Source organism: Prunus persica, chromosome G2, assembly GCF_000346465.2.
Source record: "Prunus persica cultivar Lovell chromosome G2, Prunus_persica_NCBIv2, whole genome shotgun sequence".
Classification (NCBI taxonomy): Eukaryota; Viridiplantae; Streptophyta; class Magnoliopsida; order Rosales; family Rosaceae; genus Prunus; species Prunus persica.
This window is the reverse complement of record NC_034010.1, coordinates 17,166,817-17,186,986: the sequence shown is the minus strand read 5'-3', so window position 1 is coordinate 17,186,986 and position 20,170 is coordinate 17,166,817. Positions and strand designations below refer to the sequence as shown.

At 34.6% G+C, this 20,170-nt stretch overlaps 2 protein-coding genes across 2 annotated transcripts; both read left to right on the top strand.

Moving 5' to 3' along the window:
• On the top strand, window positions 1,630-6,027 carry LOC18787082 (protein ECERIFERUM 1). The gene is made up of 10 exons (XM_007220474.2): window positions 1,630-2,039; window positions 2,223-2,446; window positions 2,650-2,882; window positions 2,976-3,195; window positions 3,324-3,699; window positions 3,848-3,955; window positions 4,335-4,535; window positions 4,693-4,788; window positions 4,902-5,075; window positions 5,566-6,027. The coding sequence occupies exons 1-10, from the start codon at window positions 1,980-1,982 to the stop codon at window positions 5,761-5,763; spliced, it is 1,890 nt and encodes a 629-aa protein (XP_007220536.1). The 5' UTR covers window positions 1,630-1,979; the 3' UTR covers window positions 5,764-6,027.
• Window positions 13,751-18,393, top strand: LOC18787499 (protein ECERIFERUM 1). Its single transcript, XM_007220479.2, has 10 exons — window positions 13,751-14,543; window positions 14,742-14,965; window positions 15,180-15,412; window positions 15,506-15,725; window positions 16,175-16,550; window positions 16,698-16,805; window positions 17,247-17,447; window positions 17,546-17,641; window positions 17,757-17,930; window positions 18,035-18,393. Exons 1-10 carry the CDS (start codon window positions 14,430-14,432, stop codon window positions 18,212-18,214), a joined length of 1,926 nt encoding a protein of 641 aa, XP_007220541.2. The 5' UTR covers window positions 13,751-14,429; the 3' UTR covers window positions 18,215-18,393.

The window sequence follows — 20,170 nt, the reverse complement described above, 5'->3', positions numbered from 1 at the left end:
AATTGAAATTAGCCGATGTGCTTCCAGATTAAACTCTTCAGAGATTCCGAATTGGTTCCCGATGGGCTCCTGTATTAAGACCTAGCATGAGGTTGAACAACCTCATGGTATCAGCTAGATTCAGCTCCGATACGTGCCACTTTGAAGGAAAAGAAAGAAAAAGAGATTGCTATGAGTATATAACAAACTCTCGATGAAAGCACCAATATGTGGGATACAAATTCCACAAGATATATGAACTCGTGCCATTTGTGACCTGAATCCTTTGAACACTGGTGTGTGGTATAAGCTAAAAAGTCTCCGATCCTTTCTTTATCCACTATTACAATAGTCCGAACTTGACGATTTGACATATTCATATACATCTAACCTAGTACCCATGTGCCAACTTCAAACTTGATCCTTGACATTGACACCCCCTTCGATTCCGGCCAACATTCCTTAAAAAGGGTCCCGTGGTCAACTTCAAAGGGGTAATATCGTCAAAACACTCAGCTAACCCTTATTGCAGCAACCACCAACCCCCACCCATCCTCCTCATCACTCTTTCAAGTTCAACACCTCACCAATGGAATTAATGCCTCGTAGATTGGTCCTCTCCTCGAGCGCTTTCGATGGGGTCCCTTTTATTACATTTGGACAGAAAACTGCTGTGGTCCTACAGTTCAACTATTTCGTCTCCTGATGCTGCTGTCTACCAAATATGTTCATAGCACCAGCACCGCATGTGTGGTAGCAGTCGATGCGACGCAGTTTTGCCAGGCTTTGTACAAGCTATTACGTAGACTACAGATGCTGATTCGGCATGCCCATATTTATTAGGCAGGCGACGTACATGTTCGAAACCTAGATCCAATTTATTAGGCATACTCAAAGTCTATTTTCACCTTTTTCTTTTTTGTTGTTCAACATATCAATACTTTAAAAACACATCTAAAGTCTATTTACAATATAAGAAAGAGGCTTTGAACTTCCTATAATTTACAAAATTACCATCGATTTTCTTAAAACAAGCTCAATCTCAAAACCTCACAAAAAAACCAAAAATACCAAAAACAAAAAGGTAAATCCGGAAATTAGTATATTAAGTAAACTCAAAAATAGGATAGTTGACAGTAATAGGAATTTTTTCGAGTTTGTTTATAGAAATTAAATGGTATAATGTTTATCTATAATACTAGTAATAAGAATGTATAACTAAATCTCTCTAATAAGTAACAAACATACCCTTAAGGCATAGCTTTTTCGGGGCCTTTTACTAAAGTCCCAGTATTACTCTTTCTAGATTGTTGGATTTAATTTGTAGGTGGGTGACTAGAGACTTTAGCGGGTTTAAGTTGACGTAAGAAAATTAATGTAGACAGGTGTGTGAGTAATGTATGATTGAATTTTTTTAAAGGTAATATTGGTTTTTGGTGAATTTCTTTTTAATACAAGTCATAATCTAAACTACAAAAGGAAGGGGAAGTTTCTCACACACATAAATTATTACCAAGGTGTTATGAGGATTTGAACATAAAATCACTGGTCTATAAATCAAGATTATTTTTCACTAAGATATATAGATCCCGTTGGCTTTGATGATTTTTTTAGTTTTAGTTTTTGTTTTGTTTTTTTATATACAAACGACATTGAAAAAAGGAAGATTAAACTTAAGACCTTATAGTGCATATGATATATGCTCTTAACTACTTGAGTTGTTGTTGAGTGCAAGTTCTTCCCTTGAGTCGTTCTAAAAAAAGGTAAATTTATCATTACAGAACGTTGTATAAAAAAGTAGGTGGACATGGTACGTATTGTCACCCTGATATTGTACAATTCATCACTTTCTTTTATCAAAATTTATGACAAACAACCAGGCATCTTCCCACTAAAAGAAAAAGAAAAAAAGAAATGGCTTATATGGACACCACAGTACCCACCTTGAAGTATATATATATACTCCTTCAAAGCTACACTACAAAGAAACAAAGAAGAAGATGGCTTCTGTGCCTGGAATTCTTACTGATTGGCCATGGACAGCTCTTGGAAGCTTCAAGGTTCTCTCTCTCTCTCTCTCTCTCTCTTGCATGCCTGTACATAATATGACGTGTCGAACTGCAACCTACGTATGCATAATGCATGCCATACCTCACCACATACTTCCATTGTTTTCTTCATCATATATATGTGAATATTTTGGTGTTCTAACTTTCATATGGGCCTCTGGGATGTATATGCAGCACGTGATCTTGGCTCCATGGGTCATCCACAGCACCTGGTTGTTGGTTGCTAACGATGGAAAAGAAAGAGACATTTCATACTTCCTCATACTTGCAGTTGTGTTGTGGAGGATCCTCCACAACCAGATATGGATCTCTCTGTCTCGATACCGAACTGCCAAAGGCAATGGCCGGATCCTTGACAAGGGTCTCGAATTCGAACAGGTCGACAGAGAAAACAATTGGTCAGTACAAATTAATTAATAAATATTAACGCATGTATAATAACTTAAAAGGTGGTTAAACAATTGATTAGGAGCATTTATCCTTGCATCGAGGTGCTAGATTCGATTCCCTCCTCCCTAATATCTCGCTTGTATTAAAAAAAAAAAAAAAGAGCTGGCCAAACAAATATTTATTATTTAATTTGTTTGGCTTTGGACTGCAGGGATGACCAAATATTGTTCAATGCACTCCTGTTCTACACAGGGAGCAGGTACCTTCCTGGTGGTCAACACGCACCGTTTTGGAGGGCAGAGGGACTTCTTTTGACCATTGTGCTTCATGCTGGTCCTGTGGAGTTCCTGTATTATTGGTTTCACAGAGCACTTCACCATCATTACCTTTACTCTCGCTACCATTCTCATCACCATTCCTCAATCGTTACTCAGCCAATTACTTGTAAGAACAAAAAAACTATTTAAATGTTTAATTACATTGATTTATTTGTATTAAATATTACTTAATATTTAATATATGTTTAATTTGTCGCAGCTGTGATTCATCCATTTGCGGAGCATATAGTATATTCTACGCTCTTCTTTATACCAATTTTGGGAACTATGTTGACGAGAACTACGTCTGTGGTATCTTTTACTGCTTATATTACTTACATTGACTTCATGAACAACATGGGGCACTGCAATTTCGAGCTCATTCCAAACTGGCTCTTTTCTCTATTTCCTCCTCTCAAGTATCTTATGTATACACCCTCGTAAGTCTCAGCTGGGTTTCGTCATTTACTTGATACAAAGTAGTTTTTATTTTTTTTTTATGACATTAATTTAACAAAATTATTTTTGAATTTGTTTATAATTGATGTAGCAACTTAATTCTGTGCAGGTACCACTCCTTGCATCACACACAATTTCGAACCAATTACTCACTTTTCATGCCAATCTACGACTACATATATAAAACCATGGACAAATCTTCGGATGTTCTCTACGAAACTTCACTCAAGAGAGAGGAAGAAACACCAGATATCCTTCATCTAACCCATCTAACAACACCTGAGTCCATTTATCATCTACCGCTAGGATTTGCTTCCCTAGCCTCTAGGCCCTACACATCAAACTGGTACCTGTGGTTGATGTGGCCCGTGACATTCTGGTCTATGATTTTAACTTGGATCTATGGCCGTACATTTGTGGTTGACAGGCACCGTTTTGATAATCTCAAATTACAAACTTGGGCTATACCAAAGTACAGTTTGCAAGTGAGACCAATTTCTTCTCTAAACTATCGCTTGTATAAAAAAAAATACAGAGATTTCAAACTTGCACTTTAATAAACCATATTCGGTAAAGAAAAAGAATTATTACTGATATTGGTTGAACTTTTATTTAATTTAAACCTTAATGCAGTACTACTTGCAATGGCAAAATGAAGCTATCAACGGTCTGATTGAGGAAGCCATAATTCAAGCAGAGGAAAAGGGTGTCAAAGTCTTATGTCTTGGTCTCTTAAATCAGGCAAGTCTGTTGTTTTTCTCCCTTTTACTTTCAAGGTAAATTATTTGAGCTCAAATCCACTTCTAAGTTAACCAAGTTTTCAATGGTCCATGGCATATGTTTGTATGTATGTATGCATGCATGCATGCATGTAGTGGGTACTGTAGGCACATTTAAGACTCAAGCTAGCTAGCTCTACTGCTCTAGCCGATCTTGGTTTCTCACCCATAAATGCCAATCAGTAGAGTTGGTAATGAAGTAAACTGCCTGAACAGATTGACCAGAAAAAACCTGCAACATTTTTAATTATGATGATTAAAATTAAAGATATAATATGAATATAATTATATTACAAATCCATCGATTTAGAATACATGCTAAAGTACATCGGTTTATGCAGGGTGAGGAGCTGAATAGATATGGTGGTCTGTATGTTCACAGGCATCCTAATCTCAAAATAAGGGTTGTGGATGGAAGTAGCTTAGCTGTGGCCATAACCCTAAACACCATTCCAAAAGGGACCACCCAAGTTCTTCTTAGAGGCAACCTCACAAAGGTTGCTTATGCCATTGCTTTTGCTTTGTGCCAGAAGGGTATCCAGGTATATATATATATATGTATCGAATTTTATGTTTGACATGACTCTATAGCTCGCCTGTAAGAGTAGAGAAATTTTATGTAGGACTGTCATACCATGTCATCATCATGCGGATCGGTGTTGCATCTAATCACTAGTCTTTGAATTGCGTTTATTTTAGGTAGTTACATTACACAAGGATGAGTATTTGAAGCTCACCAAATCATTCAGTAGCACTGAAAGTAGCTTGGTTCTTGCAAAAAGCTATGCACATAAGGTATCAATTACCTGCTACAAATTTTAATGTTTCAATACCATTTATCATCTATAAGTTCTGTTCTGATTTTGGATACTTGATTATGATATTAAAATTGTTTATGTAATGTGCAGATTTGGTTAGTGGGTGATGGATTGAGTGCAGAAGAACAACTGAGAGCACCAAAAGGAACATTATTTGTTCCCTTCTCCCAATTGCCACCAAAAAAACTGCGCAAAGATTGTTTTTACCACTACCCACCAGCAATGAAGACTCCCACATCTCTTGAGAATATTCATGCTTGTGAGGTAATTAAGCAATTATTTTATTTTTCTTGTTATTAATTAGTAAATTAGGACTGATATAAATATATATACATTCCCCTTTTATTGAGGGACGCCTTTTAGGGTACTCTACAATTTTTTTTTTTTCAACGATCCAGATCATCTATTTTGTAGGTCTTCATTCATAGATCATCCTTGAAAAAATATTAGACAAATTGAAAACTGTTTAGACATCTAATTGTATTCTCAAAATTATTGAACACGATGTTGCAAGAAAGTGCTAAAATTTCAATAATTTAATTGAGTTGTCAAATGATATCGGATTCAAGTGATTTTTTGTAGAGATGATCTTTGAATGAATATCTACAAAATAGATGGGTTGGATTAGTGAAATATAATGCAGAGTAGACCCTACAAAGATGTTCCTCAAATAAGCTTATTTGAAGAATCCCGAAAACTTTCTATATATAATATTTATGTTATTAATTTGCATTGTTCATTATGTTATGAACAGAATTGGTTGCCAAGAAGGGTGATGAGTGCATGGCGCATAGCTGGCATAGTGCATGCCTTGGAAGGTTGGAAGGAGCATGAGTGTGGCTACACAATGTCCAATGTTGACAAAGTTTGGCAAGCAACTCTTCAACATGGCTTTCAGCCTCTCATCATCACACCAAAATTAGTCGATCGCCTTCATCAAAACATTAATTAATTACATGCACCCTCTTCTTTATTATATGCAATCCCTTTTTCTTTCTTTTTTTTGGCCAAAAGTAATCCATTGTTTCAGTAGGGTTTTTAATTATGCGACTCTATTAATATGGCTTTTATTATCATGTTGTTTATCAGTTACTCAATTATGGGATATCACTATTTATTGAAGTACCATTCATCCCAAAAATATGGTTTTGTGGGAGGATATGGTTATGCTTTGGCTGGCTTCCATTGTTCAATGAGGATTTGCATAATGGATCTGAATTTTTTGCTTGGATTTTCTCTATCATGATCTGCTAGACATAGAATCTGAATTCCTCTATTTTCGTGACCGAATTTTTCCTAATTTTCAAGACAAGATTTTAATGAAGGCCCGGTTTGCATCCAAGTTTCAATTCAATAAGTAAACAGTTTTTTTCCATTGAAAGTAGCTTCTTTTCCAATTAAAAAAAGAAAAGTACAAAGAAAAGAAAATTGAAGTTGTTTGGTGGAGAGATAGGAAACTGTTTCAAAATTAAGTTTAAGCCGACATATCTTCTCACCAATTTATAAGAGTTTGGTATGTTGAAAGAACTTTATTCAATAAGGGAGCAGGACATCCGTGTCAAACAATACTAGCAAAATAACCACAAAGTACGATATTCAAGTCTTGTTTTGAAAACAGCTTATGTGAAAAGGACGAGGCACATTTAGTTAATGTCATGCATCCATGTGACTTAATTTCATCATCAAGGGACGAGACATTAGTTAATATAATATATGGACGTTATACATTGGTGAGCATGGGATTAGTTAATTCTCTCCTTTCATATGGATTTATTAGTCTTCTTCCAATGAGGTGTTTTTGGTGGACCCGATATTAGCAATCCCATTTAAGACTAAGATTAGATGAAACAAATATGGGACTAAATTTAGTCCAAATCAATCCTATATAACAAACGACTCCTTAATTTTTACATTTGTTTTTTTATTTTTTATTGTAACAACAACAGCAGCAACAGTAAAAGATTAAAATAAAGGTAAACACATGTATATCAATAGTTTTATTTTTACCTTTACCTTGTTTTTTTTTTTTTTTTTTTTTGGGTAACAACACCAACAACAGAAAGGGAAAAGGGAAGCAAGTGTATATCAACAGTTTTATTTTGACGTAGCAGTATACGCCTTCTCTCACTCTAAATTTCAATCTATAACTTGTTTTATGGTGCTGATTGATTACATAATATATATTTGATAGTTTATATATATATATATATATATAGGAGGAGGGTGATGATTGATTCATATACTTCATATATATATGTATATATATATTTATACTATACACAAGTCTTTATATAGTTAACGAACACTGAAAGAAAAACATAGTCTTTATGCCGAACATAATGGTATTTAAGTTTCTCAATTAACGTCAAAATTTGTATTGACTTGTGATTTGCATGCTAATTGATGATGATTTTTTTACTTTAATCTTAGGACCAACGCTGAATATGCACTAGAAACAAGCTTCACTAAATACACTTTTGTTTCACTGTGCTACACGTTGGAGTATATATATAATTTTTATAATATTAATATATATAAAATAAAGTAAAAAAAATTCAGGGGCCTAAAAAATCGGTGGCCCTATACAGTGGCGCCACTTACACCATGCGAGGGCCCCCCCTGAATTTATTATCATCTAGCAATGGAAGTCTCAGAGTTGAGAGGATACATTTTCCCAAGAAATAAATTCCAAAAATGAAAGACGACAAAAGATGGTGCTTATGAACAAAAGAGACCTGATTAGTTCTGCATAAAGGGCAGGTAGAATTTGATTGGAACCATGTATCAATGCAATGAACATGGAAGCAATGGTTGCATATGGGCAGCTTTCGGCACCTTTGGCCCTCCATCACTTCTTGTAGGCACACCACACAGTATGGACAAAAGCAGCACTGGACATGCCCTTGTTGCAATGCACGGATTTGGATGGTAAATATTGAGAATTGTGCTGTGCCTGAAAACCTATGCATAAAGACGTACGGCGAAGACAATTGTTGCGGTGACAAAGGTATTTTTGCCAGCTTCCTGTTGTGATGGTTATGGAGATTGCTATTTTGCCCATCAACCCCATTAATTTCTGCCACCTACGGTTTTTACTTCACCAAACTTGAATGAACAGATCTCCTCTCTTTTTCTTGCTTTGTTCCAATGGAGGGGAGTGGTTTTTGGTTGATCTTCATATAAAATATTTAAGGGTGCAAGCAATATTGAGTTTAGATCTACACGTTGTTAGATATATCTCCATCAACCATTAAAAAATATATAAAGAAGACTTCGTTCTTTGATTGAAGCAATAAGAACATATATACCAACTTCTATCGCATTAAAAAAAAAAAAAAAAAAAAAAAACCCAACTTCTACGGTTGTCAATACTATAGCGCCAGCTTCATCATTTGATGAAGGAAAATGTTGCCTGCTTTATGTAAATTCTACTCAGACATGTTCGTAGATTTTTGTGGGAAAATAAATTTATATGGGCAATGTTGGATTTACCAACATTAGAAAGACAATTTTTATGATCAAATCGTAAAATTTCAAAAGCTCATAAAGGTGTGATTAAAACTATAATGAGTGCGGATATAAGAACTTCAAATACGTACTCATATTTAGCAGAAATAGTAGGTGGATCTTAAAATGTTGGATTTACCAAGACATATTGCTACAATTTTGTGGGTAGGGAAAAATGAATCTACTTGCAGCATGGGATGCTCAAAGCTTGATCAATCTTTTCAAGCACAAGCAAGTTGAAGATCCAATGTTCTTTTACAAAGTGGAAGTAGATCAAGAAAACCAAGTGATAAACTTTTTTTTATTTTAGGGATGGAAGGTCCAGATTATGAGTGCTATTTGATACTACATATCGAACTAACGGGTACAACTTGATTTGCACTCCTTTTGTAGGGGTTAAATATAATTGGCATAATATGTTGCTTGGTTGTGCTTTTTTTGTTGGATGAAAAAATTCCTACATTGCGGTGGTTGTTTGAGACATTCTTAGATAACACATGGCTTAAGACAGCTATATCAGCTTCATGAAAAGTGGACCTTCCATTGTTTAGCATATATACTTTCCTTGTCAGAATCAAAGCTTCCCAAAGAATGAGAGTATGAATAATGTTTTTCATCATATGTGTGCTAAAACAATGAGGCTTCCTGAATTTGTGTATCATTATGATAAATGAGCAAATGGTATACGATCACGAGAGTTGGAAGAAACTTTTCGTTGCAATAAGGGATTACCTTCTAGAGATGCCAAAAAAAGTGAACTTCTGCATGCTCACTAGTAAAAAAAACCCTTTGCGCGACGAAAAACTATTCGTCGCTCAAAGTCACTTTGCGTGACGAAACTCAAAACTTCGTCGCTCAAAGTCTTGCGCAACCAAATTTTGCGGGACGAAAAACAATTCGTCGCGCAAAGTCACTTCGCGCGACAAACTTTTGCGCGACGACAATACATCGTCGCTCAAAGTCTTGCGCGACCAAATTTGGCACGACGAAAAAATATTCGTCGCGCAAAGTAACTTTGCGCGACAAACTTTTGCGCGACAACAATACATCGTCGCTCAAAGTGACTTTGCGCGACGAAACAATAAACTTCGTCGCGCAAAGTCCTTATAAAAATAAAAAATATATTTTTTTTAAATCTTTGCATGACGTAATCCAAACATTTCGTCGCCTAAACCAATTTATTTTTGTTTTTTATTTTGTATGCATAACACTTAAGAAATTAAACAGTATATATATTTATTAAGTAGCTTTAAATTTATTATTTTAGATCGAATCGGATTTTTGTTAGAAAAATATATTATTGTTGTTCAGATTGGGTTTTTGTTAGAAAATATATATTTTAAATTGACAATCGAATTAGTTCATTGTATTCATATAGGGTCAAGGAGTGTAGCTGTAAAAAATTATCAAAATCGGAGTTAAAATAACCATTAAATCGTGATTTTTTATTATAACCGTCGAAAAGTTTTGTCCCATTACTTGATCTCTGAATGTTTATTTTTTTCGATTTTTGGCGTATATGATCTCGAAGTATAAACAAACAAGTTTGACGGTTGGATCGTTGAAACTAGTTTTGGTGAATGCATATGCCATCAAAACAATATATTCACTAACAATTAAGAGTTTATTTATACGTTCGTTAAATATAACATAAGATTTTGTGGTATCCACTAGTGTAAATATTTTATATTGAAGATCAAATTCAGTTATTGTATTCATATAGGGTCAAGGAGTGTAGCTGTAAAAAATCATCAAAATCGGAGTTAAAATAACCATTAAATCATGATTTTTCATTTATAACCGTAAAAAAGTTTTGTCCCGTTACTTGATCTCTGAATATTTATTTTTTCCGATTTTTGGCGTATATGATCTCGAAGTATAAACAAACAAATTTGACGGTTGGATCGTTGAAACTAGTTTTGTAGAATGTGTATGCCATCAAAATAATATATTCACTAACAATTAAGAGTTTTTTTTTTTATACTTTCGTTAAATATAACATAAGATTTTGTGGTATCCACTAGTGTAAATATTTTAAATTGAAGATCAAATTTTGTCATTGTATTCATATATGGTCAATGAATGTAGCTGTAAAAAAAATCATCAAAATCGGAGTTAAAATAACCGTTAAATCGTAATTTTTCATTTATAACCATCGAAAAGTTTTGTCCCGTTACTAGATCTCTGAATGTTTGTTTTTTGCGATTTTTGGAGTATACGATCTTGAAGTATATACAAACATGTCTGATGGTTGGATCGTTGAATGGTGTGTGTATATATATTTATTTATTAAGTAGCTTTAAATTTATTTATTTTGTACGTATAACACTTAAGAAATTGAATAGTATATATATTTATTAAGCAGCTTTAACCTTATTTATATTTTAAATTGTAAAATAAAATTATTTTATTTTTATTATTCATAACAATTATTTTTATAAATATTGTGCTACGAACCAATTTTTCGTCTCTCAAAAGTTTGTGCGACCAACAGTTTGTCGCGCAAAACTCTAAAAATTTGGACGGGTACCAAAAATGGGACGTGGGATTTTAAAAAAAAAAAAATTTAGACTTTGCGCGACCAATATTTTCTGTCGCTCAAAACTTTGCGCGACCAATATATATTTTTCGTCTCGCAAAAATTTGGGCGGGTACCAAAAATCGGACGCGGGAATTTTTTTAGACTTTGCGCGACCAATATGTATTTTTCGTCGCGCAAAAATTTAAAAATTTTGGCGGGTACCAAAAATGGGACGCGGGGATTTTTATTTTTTTTAAAATAATTTTTTTTAGACTTTGCGCGACCAATATTCATATATTCGTCGCACAAAACTTTGCGCGACCAATATGTTTCGTCGCGCAAAAGTTTGCGCGATCAATATTCATTTTTCGTCGCGCAAAGTGATACGGTTTTTAAAACCGAAATAACTCCACCATTTTCTCAATGTCTTTCTCTACTCTTACCTCTCCTTTCTCTTTCCCTCTCCCCAAATCCCACCATTTCTCTCACTCACTCCTCTCACTTAATCTCTCATCTCTCTCTTCACTATCTCTCACTCTCTCTCACCCACTCTCTCATCTCTCTCACTCACTCTCTCATCTCTCTATCACTATCTTCTCTAATTCTCTCACACTCACTTCTCCCTCTCATTCTCACTCACTCTCAATCTTGCCAAAAGGTATATTCTCTCCAAATTTTAAATTTTTTTCATTAATATGTGTTTTTGGAGTTAATTTTGAGTTTGTGTGGGTTTTGGGGTTGAGTAAAGGGGAGGGATTGGAGTTTGGGTTGGATTTGTGGTATAACAATTTTAGGGGAGATTATGCCTTTTTTTTTTGTTGTTATTTGACCATATTTGTTTTTTTTGTAGGGAATCATCGAGACTTTGACGGCTAAAGTTGAGGATTAGGAAGCTATCAAAACATATCCTCCGCCACTACCACCACAATACGCTTGTATTAGGATTTTATTATTGTACTTTGTTAATTTATGTGTATATTTTGAATATTATATATATATTTATTGGATAATTTGATCACTATTTTTCATATGTAATTTTATTTTGAATATGTCAATTTAAATTAAAGTAATTAAAAAAATCATACAATTAAATTAAATTTAAAAAGTAAAAACTTGAAAAAATTAATATCAATTTAAATTAAAGTAATTTTAAAAAGAAATCATACAATTAAATTAAATTTAAAAAATAAAAATTTGAATAAATTAATATAAATTAATTAATATTAAAGAAATAATAAAACAAAAAGTCAAAAACCTTGCGCGACAAAATATTTCGTAGCGCAAACTATTAAATTAGTTTATTTTAAATTAAAAAAATTTAAAACAAAAAATATTTCGTCGCGCAAATATTTGCGCGACGTTAATATTCGTTGCGCAAAACTCAAAAAATTTGGGCGGGTACCAAAAATTGTACGCGGGAATTTGTTATTTTTTTTAAATTTTTTTTAAGACTTTGCGCGACCAATGTATTTCGTCGAGCACAACTTTGCGCTACCAATATTTTTCGTCGTGCAAAGTCACTTTGCGCGACCAATATTTTTTCGTCGCGCAAAGTCTTTCTTCACGATCTTTGCGCGACGGATTCTGCGCGACGAAATTTCTGTCGCGTTGAAATTTGTGCGACTACAATGTATTTTGGCGACGAAATTCTCTTCGTCGCGCAAAGTGTAAAATGTAGTAGTGGCTGCTAATGCCTACATGAGAAAAAATTTAAAATTATTTGAGACTAAGGTTATTGATAGTTTAGTAGTAAGAATGTGGAACACTCCAAACCTCTGAGCTTAATGAGGAGGGTCGCAAAAGAGTGCATGTTGTCAAATTCAACTCTTTAAATTTCAATGTCTTATGTAGTTGCAAGATGTTTGAATCCATGAGTTTGTTATGTCATCATGCTCTAAGGATATTGAATGTAAAAGAGGTTACTAAGATACCATCTCAATACATATTGAAATGGTAGACAAAAGAAGCAAAGGAAGGACGGGATGCAAATGAGCATGCGGAGAATCTCTACAACTAAGTGATATATAAATCACCAGTGACTTTGCGTCGAAATAGTTTGATGCGAATGGTTTATGATATATTAAGTAAGGGAGTGGAGACAGATAACACTCATAGAATTGCAAAGCAAAAATTGAAAGAAATGGAAGAATTGATTGAAAAAGATAGGCTTGAAGTCTAATCAGTTCAAACTTCTAAAGTTCTAATGAAGAAAGTAATGAGGTTTTGAAAGACAATACTCTTGTGGACACTAATAGAGGTAAGAATTTGTTTGATGAGACATTGGTGTAAGATCCCTCATGTGTGAAGCCAACAAAATGGATAACTGACGCCATAACAAAGCCCAATTTTGAGAAACGCAAGAAGAAAACATCACTCTACTAAGAATTTTTTTCTTTTGTTATCATTCCATCAATCTCTTCTAATTAATTATTATTTATTGATTATAAGAATAATTATTGTTATTATTTGCTTTTGTAGAAAAAATTAAACAACCAAAAAAAGAGGTTCTTCACAAACTAATGGTCATGCGGCCGGTACACCAGCCATGCTGATTCGTCGGGCCCATATTTATCACCCCAAATTTTCTCATCAGGTAAACTGCACATGCTGATTCGTCGGCCCCATAGTTATTAGTTAGGCACCGCTGTACATGTTCGAAAACCTAGATCCAATTTATTAGGCATGCATATTTGCACTTTTTTGGGGGCCTTGGTAGAGTCCCCAACTAGTATACCCTTCCTTGATTGTTGGATATTTTTTGGTAATGTTTGGTGCTCTTTTTCTTTCCACTTCTCCTCAACAATAAAGATTGCATTTGGGCTTTAATTAAGAACAAAAAAGAGGTTGGTATCAGTTTTTGGTGTTAAAGTTGAAAATTTGATGATGACCTTGGTTTTAGGGGTTTGATTTTGAATGTAAGGAATTAATTTGAAGGCGATGGGTGTAGAGAGGTGGGTGACTCTAGACTTTAGCGGGTTTAAGTTGATGTAAGAAAATTAATGTAGAGAGGTGTGTGAGTAATGATTGTTTTTTATTTGGAGGTAATATTTGTTTTTGGTGAATTTCTTTTTAATACTAGCGATAATCTAAACTACAAAATGGAGGGGAGTTTCTCTCTCACACACACTACTAAGGTGTCATAGGTGTTTAAACCTGAGACCATTGGTCTGCAAGTCAAAGCCCTTTTTCACTAATTGGTACTTTTCCGTTCTCTTTGACGATTTTTAAAATTTTTTTTTTAAAAATTTTATACAAGCGACGTTGAGGAAGGAAAATCAAACTTAGGACCTCATTTATATGCTCTTAACCACTTGAGTTGTTTTTTTTTTGGGAAAATTTTTAGTGTAAGTTCTTTCCTTGAGTCATTGTAAACAAAAAAAAAAAAAAGTGAATTTATCATTACAGTTGTATAAAAAAGTAGGTGGACATGGTGAGTATTGTCACCCTCATATTGTATAATTCTTCACTTTCTTTATCAAAATTTATAACAAACAACCAGCCTTCTTCCCAATAAAAGAAAGAAAGGAAAAAAAAAAAAAAAAAAAAAAAAGCTTATATGGGCTCTACAGTACGTACCTTGAAGTATATATATGTATATATCATATACTCCTTCAAAGCTACACTACAAAGAAACAAAGAAGAATATGGCTTCTGTGCCTGGAATTCTTACTGAGTGGCCATGGAAAGCTCTTGGAAGCCTCAAGGTTTTCTCTCTCTTTCTCTCTCTCTTGTTCATGCCTGTATATTATATGACATGTCGAACTGCAAGCTACGTATACAAGCCATACCTCATTACATACTTCCATTGTTTTCTGTCCAGCTTCATCATATATATATATATATATATGAGCTTATTTTGGTGTTCTAACTTTTATATGGGCCTGGGATATATATGCATGCAGTACGTGATCTTGGCTCCATGGATCATCCACAGCACCTGGTTGTTTGTGGCTAACGATGCAAAAGAAAGAGACGTTTCATACTTCCTCTTGCTTGGAGTGGTGTTGTGGAGGATCATCCACAACCAGATATGGATCTCTCTGTCTCGATATCGAACTGCCAAAGGCAATGGCCGAATCCTTGACAGGGGTCTCGAATTCGAACAGGTCGACAGAGAAAACAATTGGTCAGTATAAATTATAATAAACATAAAAAAAACGTGTATAATATATAACTCATAAGGTGGCTAAACAATTGGTGAATTGGTTAAGAGTATTTACCCATGTATTCGAGTTCTTATATTCGATTCCCCCTATCCCTAATATCGCTTGTATAAAAAAAAAAAAACAGGTGGCTAAACAAATACTTATTTACTTAATTTGTTTGGGTTTGGAGTGCAGGGATGACCAGATATTGTTCAATGCACTCCTATTCTACACAGGCAGCAGGTACCTGCCTGGGGCTCAAAAGCTGCCACTTTGGAGGGCACATGGAGTTCTTTTAACCATTGTGCTTCATGCTGGTCCTGTGGAGTTCCTGTATTATTGGTTTCACAGAGCACTTCACCATCATTACCTTTACTCTCGCTACCATTCTCATCACCATTCCTCAATAGTTACTCAGCCAATTACTTGTAAGAACAAAAAAACTATTTAAATGTTTAATTACATTGATTTATTTGTATTAAATATTACTTAATATTTAATATATGTTTAATTTGTTGCAGCTGTGATTCATCCATTTGCGGAGCATGTAGTATATTCTGCGCTCTTCTTTATACCAATTTTGGGAACTATGTTGACGAGAACACTGTCTGTGGTATCTTTTACTGCTTATATTACTTACATTGACTTCATGAACAACATGGGGCACTGCAATTTCGAGCTCATTCCAAACTGGCTCTTTTCTCTATTTCCTCCTCTTAAGTATTTTATGTATACACCCTCGTAAGTCTCAAGCTCTCTCTCTCTCTCTCTCTCTCTCTCAATTATTGTATAATACTGAAATACGGAAATTACTGTACTCCTAAGTATATCTAATTCAAAACCTTCAAACAAACAAACAAAAAACTTAAATCCTTAACCTATTAGGGGAGAAGGGTTAAGGTTGTCTATTTCAAAGTGAGCTTCTTAGGTGGGTCAAGGTGAGCTAGGTTTGGTGGTTGTGATATAAAATTGAAGTATCAACCCAAAACCTTAAACTGTTAGGTGGAAAGACGAAATAAATGTTCAATTGGGGAGCTAAGTGGGTCCAAGGTGAACTAAGTTAATTGCAAACATTGTATAGTCATAGCATATGCTTTGTAATATATTAGGGGTTGGAAAATGACATATTAATTCAACAAAATTATTTTTGAATTTGTTTATAATTGATGTAGTAACTTAATTGTGTGCAGGTACCACTCCTTGCATCACACACAATTCAGAACCAATTACTCACTTTTTATGCCAATTTACGATTACATATATGAAACCATAGACAAATCTTCGGATACTCTCTATAAAACTTCACTCAAGAGAGAGGAAGAAACGCCAGATGTCCTTCATCTAACCCATCTGACAACACCTGAGTCCATCTATCATCTACCGCTAGGATTTGCTTCCTTGGCCTCCCAGCCCCACACATCAAAATGGTACCTATGGCTGATGTGGCCTGTGACATTGTGGTCTATGATTCTAACTTGGATCTATGGCCGTACATTTGTGGTTGAGAGGCAACGTTTTGATAATCTCATATTACAAACTTGGGCTATACCAAAGTACAATTTGCAAGTGAGACCAATTTCTTCTCTAGACTATCGTTTGTATTAAAAAAATTCAGAGATTTCAACCTTGCACTTTAATAAACCATATTCGGTAAAGAAAAATAATTATTACTGATACTGGTTGCACTTTTATTTAATTTATAATTTAATGCAGTACTACTTGCAATGGCAAAATGAAGCCATCAACAGTTTGATTGAGGAAGCCATAATTCAAGCAGAGGAAAAGGGTGTCAAAGTTTTATGTCTGGGTCTCTTAAATCAGGCAAGTCTGTTGTTTCTATTCCCTTTTAATTTCAAGGTAAATTATTTGAGCTCAATAAATTCACTTCTAAGTTAACCAAGTTATTAATGGTCCATGGTATTTGTATGTATGTATGTATGTATGCATGCATGGATGTATGTATGTATGTATGCATGCATGAATGTATGTAGTGGGTACTGTAAATTTATTTATGGTTTACCCTACAAGGGACTCCAGCTAGCTACCTCTACTGCTCTAGCCGATCTTGGTTTCTCTCACCCATAATGCCAATCAGTATATATATAGTTGGTAATGAAGTAAATTGCCTGAACAGATTGACCAGAAAAAAAAACCTGCACCATTTTTAATTATGATGATTAAAATTAAAGATATAGTATGAATAATATTATATTAGAAATCCATCGATTTAGAATACATGCTAAAGTACGTCTGTTTATGCAGGGTGAGGAGCTGAATAGATATGGTGGTGTGTACGTTCACAGGCATCCTCATCTCAAAATCAGGATTGTGGATGGAAGTAGCTTAGCTGTGGCCATAACCCTAAACACCATTCCAAAAGGAACCACCCAAGTTCTTCTTAGAGGCAACCTCACAAAGGTTGCTCATGCCGTTGCTTTTGCTTTGTGCCAGAAGGGTATCCAGGTAAATATATATGTAAGAATAGAAAAAATTTGTGTAGGACTGTTGTACCATGTCATCATCATGCTGACTCTCTTGCCTTTAATCACTTGTCTTTGAAGATAACTACATTACACCACGATGAGTATTTGAAGCTCACCAAATCATTAAGTGGCATGGAAAGTAGCTTGGTTCTTGCAAAAAGTTATGCACATAAGGTAATATGCATGCTACGAATTTTGGCTTCTTCGCTCTTAATGTTTCAATACATTAATTTTGTGCTCCTATTTTGGATACTTGATTATGATTTTAAAATAGTTTATCTACTTGCAGATTTGGTTAGTGGGAGATGGATTGAGTGAAGAAGAACAATTGAGAGCACCAAAAGGAACATTATTTGTTCCTTTCTCCCAATTCCCACCAAAAAAATTGCGTAAAGACTGCTTCTACCACTACACTCCAGCAATGAAGACACCCCCATCTCTTGAGAATGTTCATGCTTGTGAGGTAATTAAGCAATTGTTTTATTTTTTCTTGTTATTAATTAGTAAATTATGACTAATATATATTTTTATGTTATTAATTTGCATTGTTAATTATGTTATTAACAGAATTGGTTGCCAAGAAGGGTGATGAGTGCATGGCGCATAGCAGGCATAGTGCATGCCTTGGAAGGCTGGAAGGAGCATGAGTGTGGGTACAACATGTCCAATATTGACAAAGTTTGGCAAGCAACTCTCCAACATGGCTTTCAGCCTCTCATCATCTCTACCACTCACACCAAAAATTAGTTGGCTTCATCAAAATATTAATTACATGCACCCTCTTCTTTATTATAAGTAATCCCTTATTTCCGTCGGGTTTTTAATTATGTGACTATTATTATGGCTTTTGGCTTTTATCATCATGTTGTTTATCAGTTACTCTATTATGGATATCACTATTTATTATTGAAGTAATATTCGTCCCAACAAAAAAACCTTAAGACGAGAAATATCAGCTGGTGGGGAAATTTGCATAACTTTATAGAAACTTTAACAGAGTTAAACATAGATCGTGCATTGCAATACTTTACAAAGTTTATATGGTAATGACGCACATCCAAATGTTCATGTGATATTTATGCAACATTTCCAATATATATTTCGGTTGTTAGGTAGAGAGATAATGTGTTTCAAAAATACTTATCCAAAGTTTGATTGTGATTCTAATTCAGAACTTTAAGCCGACATATCTTCTTTAAATCATGAGTGTGGTTTCATGGAAGAACTTTATTAAGTAAGGGAGCAACACATCTGCGTCGAACAATACTAGCAAACAACCACAAGATCCAAAGTACAATATTCAAGTTAAGTTTAGAAAACAGTGTATATGTGAACACATTATTCGAAATTAAGAGTGGAAAATCAAAGTGTCATGCATCGATCTGACTTAAAATCAGCATGAAAGGACGAAAATAACAGTCTCTATGGACATAAGAGCATCCACAACGGTATCATATTTGGTACACACATTACATTATGCGATCAAGTAATATCAAACACGAAATATTGCAATTGACATCACTTGTGTTGTCTGATTGTGTGATTGTGGTACAGCCTGCACTTTTATCTTGATAAACACATGTACGTGACACTGAGCTTTCGAAACCATAGCTACATCCAGTGCAAGCAATAGTGAGTTTAGATCTAAACGTTGTTAGATATCTCCACCAACCAGTGCAAGCGATTTTGTGATCAGTAAGTATATTGTCAGCTGAAAAATGAATATTTTTTGGTCCAAAGATTGATATTTTATATAAATGTTTTATTTATCCAAATGACAAAGTTAGCCTTTGAGATTAGCCTGCGCATACATTTTTTGAGATTAATTTTGTCATTGCATAAGGTTTTTTATTTATGAAATCATCAATTATTTTTGGATGAAACAGGTTTTGTGAAAACACCGAAAATCTCTAGGGCAGACATAAAGAGAGAGAGAGAGATAAGAGGAGAAGAAGAAGAATAAACTACTCGGAGAATAAAAGGCAGATGTGCAGCGATGTCGTCGAGGAATAGAAGAGGAGGAGAAGAAGTGATCGTTCGGAGGAAAAAAAAAAAGGAAATGTGGGGCTGCGGCGTTAGGAAGAGAAGATGAGAAAAAGAAGAAGAGAAGAAGAAACCCTAGGAGAAAAATAGAAAGGAAGAATAAGAGGAGGTGACTGGAGATATAAGGGAGTGTTAAGGTTAAAACCCTAACATATTAATAATATTTTTTTATAATTTTTCTAGGAGTCTTTTAAATATCATGATTATGCTTGTATTTCACAAAAGAGTAATTAGTACAGTCGTAACACCCTTCATTCCAGCTAGCAGGTCATGTGCTGGAGTCTCCTTGGGCGCTTAATGTTTACAATATTTGTCACGCTAAGTGGTAGGTCGGTTTGGTTCAGCAAACCGGGAGTTTGGGAGATGGTGAATTGGCAACCGGATCGAGTCATAGCGGTTCAAGTCAGTTTATTCACCAAAATAAAAAAATTAAGTGAAAGATCAGTCCAATTTGGTTGGTTTATCAGTTAATCGGTCTAAAATTCCAGCCCTAAATAGGATACCACAGACCCCCTTAATTTGCTTATAGTCTCAAATACATTTATCAAAATGGGGAAATTGAAACGCCATATGATTGAGCCCACCAAAAACACTACAAATAAAATCTTTGGTTCACCAACCCTTAAGCTTATACCCCTAGTCCCCAAGGCCCATACCTCC